Source organism: Hydra vulgaris, chromosome 05 (assembly GCF_038396675.1).
Source record: "Hydra vulgaris chromosome 05, alternate assembly HydraT2T_AEP".
In the NCBI taxonomy this organism is placed as follows: Eukaryota; Metazoa; Cnidaria; class Hydrozoa; order Anthoathecata; family Hydridae; genus Hydra; species Hydra vulgaris.
Genome location: NC_088924.1, coordinates 41,687,673 through 41,697,051, shown reverse-complemented (window position 1 = coordinate 41,697,051; position 9,379 = coordinate 41,687,673). Strand labels below are relative to the sequence as shown.

The 9,379-nt window shown below is 30.1% G+C and overlaps 1 protein-coding gene across 1 annotated transcript; it reads left to right on the top strand.

Annotated features, from left to right (window-relative positions):
- The first annotated feature begins 7,998 nt into the window (after positions 1 to 7,998).
- On the top strand, positions 7,999 to 8,466 carry LOC136080387 (uncharacterized). Its single transcript, XM_065797003.1, has one exon. The coding sequence runs from the start codon at positions 7,999 to 8,001 to the stop codon at positions 8,464 to 8,466; it is 468 nt and encodes a 155-aa protein (XP_065653075.1).
- The last annotated feature ends 913 nt before the right edge of the window (positions 8,467 to 9,379 follow it).

Here is a 9,379-nt window from a genome sequence, read left to right as displayed (position 1 = left end):
TACTGTAGATATTTAATTAATAAACATTAGGCCCTCCAAGCTTTTTAAGCAGTGGATTGGCACTGGTGTATTTATTAGCATTTAATATAAGGCGGCTTGCTTGTTTGTGTTTATTTAAGATACCCTTTAATTTTGATGGATAAATGCTGGCCCACGCAATATTACAATAACTGATATAGCTATGGATAAACGAAAAGTAGATAAGTTTTAAGCAGTTTTTATCCAACATATATCTTGTCTTGTACATAATTTCAATACTCTTTGAAATTTTATTTTCTATTAAATTAATGTGGTCTTTTCAACTTATTTGTTCGTCAAGAAAAGCGCCTAAAAATTTAATTCAGAATGTCCGTTTTAAATTAGTTTTTTCTATTGAAATATTTGGGAGTTTTAGGGGCAAAGATTTGGAGGATTTAGAAAAAAGAATATATTTGCTTTTAGTTTTATTTAGAGAGAGTTTGTTGGCTTTAAACCATTCATTGAGGTTGTCAAGCTCACGATTCATAGTGATAAAGATTGACTCTATGTTTGTGGGTATAAAAAACCTGGGTGTCGTCAGCAAAAAGATTGAAATTTAATACACTAGAAGATAAGTAAATATCGTTTATATAGATAATAAATAATAAAGGCCTTAAAATAGATCCCTGTGGAACTCCGCAAGAAATGTTTTCTAGTTTCGTACAGGTTTTGTCATAAGATACACAGTGAGATAGGAAAAAAGCCGTTTATAATTATTATTTTTGACAAAATAATTTCTGAGTTTGTAAAGAAGAATAGTATGGTTCACAGTATCGAAAGCCTTTGAGTTGTCAATAAAAACCCTAAGAGTATATTGGTTGTTTTCAAATCTGTTTAAATTTTCTTTAACTAATTTAATTACTGCATGTTCTGTCGAGTGCCCTTTTCTAAAACTGATTATTATTAAGCAATTTATGTTTTATAAAATAATTATATAGCCTATTATGCATTATTCTCTCTAGAATTTTAGAAAAACATGGATGCATTGAGATAGGTCTATAATTAGATATTTTAGAAACATCACCGTCTTTAAAAATTGAAACTACTCTTGCTAGTCTTAAGAGGTCAGGAAAAATACCATTATTAAATGAAAGATAAAAAATAATTAGTAAGGGGTTTTCAATAATATCAAAAACCTCTTTAACAACCCTTGGGCTTATGTCATAATTTTTTATGAAATAATTTTTTTTAGCTTTCATTTTTAGGTTTTCAAACAAGTTTTTGTAAATTTTATATATTTTTTCGTTTTTGATAAGTTTTGTTTTTTAAGAATTTTTCATATAGTCTTTGTTTTTTCCTTGAAGATTTAATAAGCCCTTTTGTAATCCAGGGACTTTGCAGGTTTTTAAGCTTAGTTTTTATTTCCTTCATCGGAAACGCTTTGTTGTAAGCATTAATGAACTCATTGTAAAAAAAAAATCATAAGCTTTATTTACATCTTTGCAATTATTGAGTTGTTTCCAGTTTACTTTGAGTAAATAATTTCTAAACGCCTCAGTATTAATTTCATTATTCTGACTTTAAAACTTCCCTTTGTACTTTGCTTTTTTTTCCTTTTTAAAAAAAATCCGAAATGAAAAAGATTTGAAAGTGGTCGCTTATATCGCTTATTATGATTCCGCTTTAAATGTTGCATGTTTTAAAGTTGTTAGCAAAAATATTATCAATGAGAGATTCGGTTTGAAGAGTTACGCGAGTAGGTTTGTTAATTAAGGGAATAATGTTGTACTAAAAAAGAGTGTTTGAAAAACGTTTTACATTGCTATCAGTTTTAACATTAGGAAGATTAAGGTTATAATCTCCCGTGATGTAAGTTTGTTTGTGTTTTACTTTTTTTAAGTAGCATTTTAAGTGTTTTAAAAAAGATTTCTTATTTCCGCATGGCGGTCTATACAAAGCAGTTATTAAAATGTTTTTTCGATTATTGTGGTTTAATAATTCAATAGTTAGAAATTCAAAGTCCGCGTTTTAAATACTTAAAATTTCTATTTTCTGAAAATGGATTGAGTCATGAACAAAAATGCATACACCACCACCAATGCCACCACCTCGAGTTTGGTGGATTGCCTTATAAACTAGAATTTGAAAATTATTTTTTTCATTTCTGCACCATGTTTCTATTAAACACATTACCGTAAACTCAGAGTTTATATTTTTTGAGGGTGTGCCATGCTAGACAAGAATAAAATGAGGATAGAAAACTAGGAAAGAATAATTTCAGAATAGAATGTTTTATGACAGAAATAAAGAAACCTTTCTAGAAAAGAATTTTTACAAAAGAATATTTTTTTGCAGAAATTTTGAAAAGAAACTTGAAATACTTTCTAAGAAAGAATATTTTATAATAAATGTAAACAACTTGCTTGGAAAGAATTTTATTTAATAAATGCGAAAAACTTGCTAGGAAAGAATTTTATTTAAAAAATCTAAAAAACTTGCTACGACAGAATTTTATTTCATTAATCCAAAAAAACTTGCTTCAGAAATTTCAGATAATCTTTATTATTTCACAAAGATTTTGTTAGAATTAGATTATACTTATAATCTATAATAACGATTAAATTTTTCTTCAAATCAAAAACTTTACACCATTCAAAAATATATTGATATTAGCTTATTATAAAGCAATAATCGTATTGTCTTTTAAGGTTGAACTGAAATATTTAAGACCAGAAAAAAGTTATAAAGTCTGTTGGTACACATCGACAGATAGGACAAGTGACTGTAGGTTTATCTCGAATCATTCTGGAGCAGTTTTGACAAAGGCATAGGTGACGACAGGGAAAAACGGCCACTTCCAAAGGATTGGCAAGACAAACCTTACAAAGGTTTCCAAGTTGTTGTTGCTGCTCATTTGTACTTTCGACATTGGCCATTGTCTCTGGATGGTTGTTCTCAGTAGCAGCATCAACCTAAGAATAGTCCTTAAAAGAAAAATAATAATTGATTGATAAAAAATTTAATGACCACGTAAATAAATACATAAAGGTCATTAATGCATTCAATAATGTAATGAAATACAGGGTGAGGAAGCGAAAGTCGGAAAATTTTTCCTGCTCTCTTTAAGCATTGAAATAATAAAGTTAGAGTAAATATGAAATGTATTTTTAAAAGCTCAAACATTCATCTTTTTATGGATTTGGTCATTTCTTATGAAAATTAATTAGTAAGACAAGAATTAATAATTAAAGCTGATTGGTTGGACTTCCATTTATGGTGCCTAAAAGTTTAGTTAAAATCCTTTGATTATTGAAATATTTTACGTGGACATTATATGACCCACTAGCTTGCTTAAGCTGGGAATTTTAAATTTTTTCAGAGAATTGAATTTTTCAGTAACTTAAAAAAACCTCAAAATTATTGCCCCTTAAAAATCTTTTTTTTTGTATGACCAATAAAGCACATAACAATTGTTCTGAGAAGGAAGTGTAAATAATAGTTTTTCTTGATATTTTAATGCTCTATAATAAAATGTTATCAAATTATTAAATGATTTATTTTTAAGGAAATTTTCTCCTTTTCAAGTGCAGTAGGTATTTTATACTTGCTTATGTCTTTAAGAATATAGTGCCTGTAAACTGAAGTTCCTAGTTTTAATGTTATGCATAGAAATTTATTAGACATTTAGCAATAATTAGAGCTTAGGAAAAGATATTGTATATATGGTTCATCATAGCTGATTGGCAGTTTAGAAAACTCGCAGAGTTTTTACTTTAATTTTTTTAACATCATACATTTAGCAATAATTATTGGTCAAATAAAAAAATATCATACTCACTATTAGAGTCTCTTATAGTATACACAAATATAATTTAAAAACTTTTTTAAAAATAAAAATGTTGAAGTTATGCCTAATAGAAATATTTCTCACCTACCACTAACTAATGACTGATATTGTAAACATAAGAAATAGTAAGGTTTCTATATTGTACACTATTTTGAGCAAGAGGGTTGTAAGATGTCTGAGGTACCAAAAAAATCTGATAATGTTAATAAATTTTCAATACTACAGGCAAAAAAGTAAAAAAATCATGACATTCCAGCTTGAGCATTTTTCAATGACCTGTACAACTATCAAAATTTAGCTTTCCGAAACATATTTTGCTGTTATTCTAACTTTATTATTTCAACGCTTAAAGGGAGCTGGAAATATTTTCCGACTTTCGCATCCTCACCGTGTAATTAGCTGCTAATATAATTCATAAATTCAATACAAACCAAAATTGTCAAAAGTTTGTCAATTGTGCAATACAAACCAATACAAGTCAATAGTTGCTTACAATTTTTCAAAAAAAATTAATCAATATTCGATTGATCCAATTTACTACCTATGAAAAACAGCATAAATTTTTATATTTCTTGCCTGATAAATTCAAGTAAACAAAATATCCTTAACTACAATAAGTCCATTGACATCTTTTTATACAATGATTTTCAAAGGAATTTGTGTTATGAAAGTTTTGATTGCTATCTTTTTTATTTTTACCTGGTCAATCAGATCATCTTCCTTTTCAGATCGCAATTTATAGTCTGAGCAGAGAAAAGAACAAGCTATAAGAAACTTAGTTGGGCCATAATCTCCGGATTCAAGTTTAGCTTCACAGTTTACCAGGCGCTGTTGGTGTATCACTCGATTTCGTCTTTGCTGTCGGCGTGGTCTTTCTCCATTTCAAATTTGACCAAGTTCAATTTCTGTTGGGTTTATCACCTGAAAAGTAAATTATCTAATATGTAAAGCGCAGTTAGAGTGTGTGGCTGTGCGACTGGGCCACTATACAAATCCACACTATTCAACCAATTTTGCACAAAGCCCTTATTTTACTAGGGGAAGGTTTTACTAAAACTTTAATTCTAAAGGAGAAATCTCTGGCCCTGCAGTCATTGCTGCAGACAATAAAACAAAACAAGCATGTATGGGCACAAGGTCTGCATCAATATGCAGATTCAGGACTGGCAATTTGCATATTCCGGGAATATAATTATTTTTTGAGTAAATTTGAGAAAGATCCAACAATAATAATAAGAACAACAACAACAACAACTCAAGTAACTCCTTGGTCTGCCTCGTCACAGCAGACAAATAGAATTTCTTTCAATAGTCTACGAATCTGTCACAAATGTTTCTTGGTGTGGATTTTGATCTGGTTTTTTAATTGTATCGAGCAAGACATAATGAAAATTAAAGATTTTTTTAAAACATTAAAGCGCGGGACACGGCAGAAGATACAAAAAACATGACAGAATATTAAAACAGACAAATTTTGCACAGAATAATCTAGGACAGAATTTGTTATATTTGAAGCTTAGGCTAGGTTAGATCACATTTTTGGTAAGGTTAGGCTCGGTTAGGTTAGGTTAGGTAGGTTAAGATAGGTTAAGTTAAAAAAATGGATCGAAAAAACTTTTTTTTTGCATTTTTTTAAAAGTCACATTTTTCTGTTCTAGCCATGAAATCAAAGATTCTGTCTTAAATTTTTTTAATATTCTGTTCTACAATAGGATGCCCATTAAAGCAATCTTGTACTGTATGGATTATTAAGAAACATCATAACAAGTATTAAAATATCAATTGACCCCTAACTTTATTACAAAAATCTCTACAAAAGCTAAATCTTAATATTGCATTACCTGGTCCTGTAATTCCTCTAAAAATCGCCACATTCCAGGATGAGCTGGCATTGTCCTGCTCATTTTAGAGTGCAGGGACTCAGAGATGTTGTTAGTCCTATTTTGCAACCCATAGACAGAAAAAACCTCTGGTGTTTTCATCCTAATCCAATATCTGTTGAAATAATTGCAAAATATGGTCATCTTTTGTTTGATGTCTGTATTAGGGTGGTGATTCTCTTCATTCCTCAACAGGTTAAACTCTGCTTCAATTAAATGTGCAGGAAATACACATAAACTTATAAACTTCCTACACCATTTTCGGATTTGAGAGTTATTTATGCAATCACTTTGCAGGCCAACACTTCGAATCTTTTTTAACACTGCATTGCCAAAGTGGAAGCGGCACCCATGCATGTTAATATTAGGAAATACAGTTTTTATTGCATTTCCAATGGCTGTCTCGTAGTCTGACATGAACTTTTCAGGTTGAACATTTTCTGTAATTTGTGTTAATTTTTCAAAAATTTGTTGATATAGTCCTTCCTTTTTGCCATTCATAAGAACATGAATGATGGGTAGAATGTAGTCTCCAATTGGGACAGATATATTTAATAACTGTACACCTTCAAAGATTCTTGGTACAACACGAAAAGTGGCATCGATAAACCACTGAGTTGCACCTAGAAAAAAAATTTAAAAAGTTATTCCCTTATAACCTTGCGTGACCTTTCCTGTCTAACTGAACCAGAGTATGTTTTACCATTTTGAAAGTTACACAACACCCCTGGGCATTTTACTTAATATCCCAGGCAATGCTAGAAACTACAGCTAATGATTAATATTTTTATTGTTCAAAAATTGAAGTCTTATTTTACAAGTGATTATTTGAGTAAAGCACCTAAATGTTTGCAAAAATATGTTGAGCTAATTAATATTTGCCAAGCTAAAATATGCTTTGATGCTTTATTTCAATCAGTGTGAAGTTTAACAAAAAATCTAATTTTATGGCTTGAACACCCTGTATAAGTTGATTTCAATATGTGTGTAGATCCTATTCCATCAAAATGAAATTTGTTTGGTATAATTATCACTATATGAAGACAATGCTGTTGTTAGAAATATAGATTATGAAAGAGAATTACCTAAAATCACTGTTATAGTTTTATAAATTTTTTTTTTCACCTCCCCAAGGCCACTACAGACAAGGAGGCTACTTAATTGTGGTTATAACCCTCTCTCAACTCTATAACTCCGAAACACGAACCGTGAAGAACAAGGCCGCTGCGCGGAGAAACAAGTTTACTTACCACTTAGAAGAGATATTAGGGTTACCACTGAGAAACAAATTTACTTACCACTGAGAAGTGATATTGGGGTTGTTGAGCAAAAATTAGGGGCCAATTGATCATTAAACTGCACAAATCCTTTGTAGATAGGAGAAAATCTCTCACTCTCTGCCAACATTGTTGCAGACTCAAATGGATTGGTAGGGTTGTTCGAATACTTTGTTCGTCTAGCTCCTTGAAGAATCTGCTCACACTTTGGTTAGGTAAGGGATGCCTGGATTGAAGGAGGAACAGTTCTGATCACATCTAAGTAGATTTGTTTAAGGGGCTGTTGACTTATTGATGCAAGTATCTCATTTTTTCAAGTGCTTGCAAAAGGCTAAAATTTTCAGCTGTGGACTCACGGGTATGAGGTCAAATGCATTCAACCAAGTTGATTTCACTGATTTTTGCTGTAGCCCCACAAATATTATGATTTATGCATTTAATGTAGATATTAACTTGGCGACTAGAACTTTTTATATAAGCATAATTGCCAACAATGTACTCAAAAGTGTTTCTTTTTTCACCTTCCACTCTCTGAAACTCTATTTTTCTTTTGCAACTCAATTTGCTTTATTATTATGTTTAAGTGTTTGTGAAAGAAAAACAAACAAACAAACAAGACGTTTACTAAGTGTTGCTAGTACTAAGATTGAAAATTTTTCAAATCTAAAACTTTTTCTTATACTTCAAATTTATAAAATTTTAAAAAGTATGGATCTTGAGATTACCTAGCTTTATGATTAGGCAAATTACTTTAGTAAAAAAAGATAATTGTTTTATTCAGAATAACAGGTGATGCGGAAGTTATAGAAAACGTGAAAAGACTCCAAAATAACACTATAGAACAACAAATAAAGGCAAAGAAAAGAAGCAGGAAACTAGTTAACCAACTCTATAACACAAAGTCGCTTCTAGTCATCGATGACGAAAAATACTTTTGTTTTGCCTTGGAAATTCTGGATACTACACAAACAACAAAAAGACATGCCCAGAAAGTGTTCGTTTTATAGGAAAAGAGAAATTTCCAAAAAAATTAATAATGTGGATAGCCATATCTGACCGTGGTATGTCCGAGCCATTGTTTCGCACTTCCAAGGCTGTAGCGATCAATTCATCAATCTATATTAATGAATGTTTAGAAAAACGACTTCTTCCATTTATTCACAAGTATCATGGAGACTTTAACTATTTATTATGGCCAGATTTAGCAAGTTCTCATTATTCTAAAGATTCTCTAAATTGGATGGACCAATATATCTATTACGTTGATAAAGAATCCAACCCCCCAAATGTGCCTCAAGCACGACCAATTGAAAATTTTTGGGGACATTTGGCACAGAAGGTTTACGAGGGAGATTGGCAAGCTTCAACAGAGCAAGTTTTCATTGATCGCATTAAACTAAAACTACAAGAAATTGATTTAAACTTTTTACAGTCGCATATGAAAGGCGTCAGAGCAAAATTGAGATCAATTGCAGATGGTGGTGTTTTTTCATTTAAAAAATAATATATTTTTATTAAAAGATAAATGCTTTATTTAAAAAAAATATAATAGTAGTTTGTTTTTTTATTTATAAATAAGTTATTGACGTTTTTATTTTGTCTGATAACTTCCACATCACCCGTTAAAAGGCAAGGCTTAAAAGGGCTGATATTCTAAACCTGTTTTGTACATCAATTTGAAATTAACTGGTTTACTCATAGTTTAGCATTTTGTTGCGTTAGAATAAATATTTTGAAGGGCTTTATGCAGTAAACTAATTTAATAAAAAAATTCAACTAAGATTTGTGCAAATAGAATATTATATAGTAAATTTGAGATATTTTATTAATAAAATATTTTGAATTTTTAATGAATTTTTCTGATCGAACCAAAATTAATGCGATTATAATTATTTAACATTTATTCAATTAAAAATTATAACTGTAATTGCCAAATTGCGCGCAAATTCTTTCTTAAAATTTCTTTGCTAGTAAATTTTTAAAATTTCTTTTCTAAAATTTCTTTGTACGTTTTTCTAATTTTCTTTGCTAGAAAGAAAATGACTTTTACTTGTGCCATTTCTATCCTAAAAAAGTCTTTGCTAGGAAGTTTTTCATTTTTCTTTGCCAGAAAGGATATATGTATTTCTTTCTTCTCTTCTATCCTTCAATTATTCTATCCTAAAAAGTAATCATGTTTTTTTCTATCGTAGCAAGAATTTTCATGTTTCTTACCTAGAATGGCTTTCCTGAATTCTTGTCTAGAACCGGCCACCTTTTTGAGCATTTATTTAAAATTTTCAAAGCTTTTGTTCATACTACGAATGTTTAAAGTTAGAGTTGAAAATAACATTTGTGACGCATTCACGAGGTTAGATACTTTAGATACCAATATCAAAATAGTTAGAGTTGATTATGACGTCCTCAAAAAAGTTTAC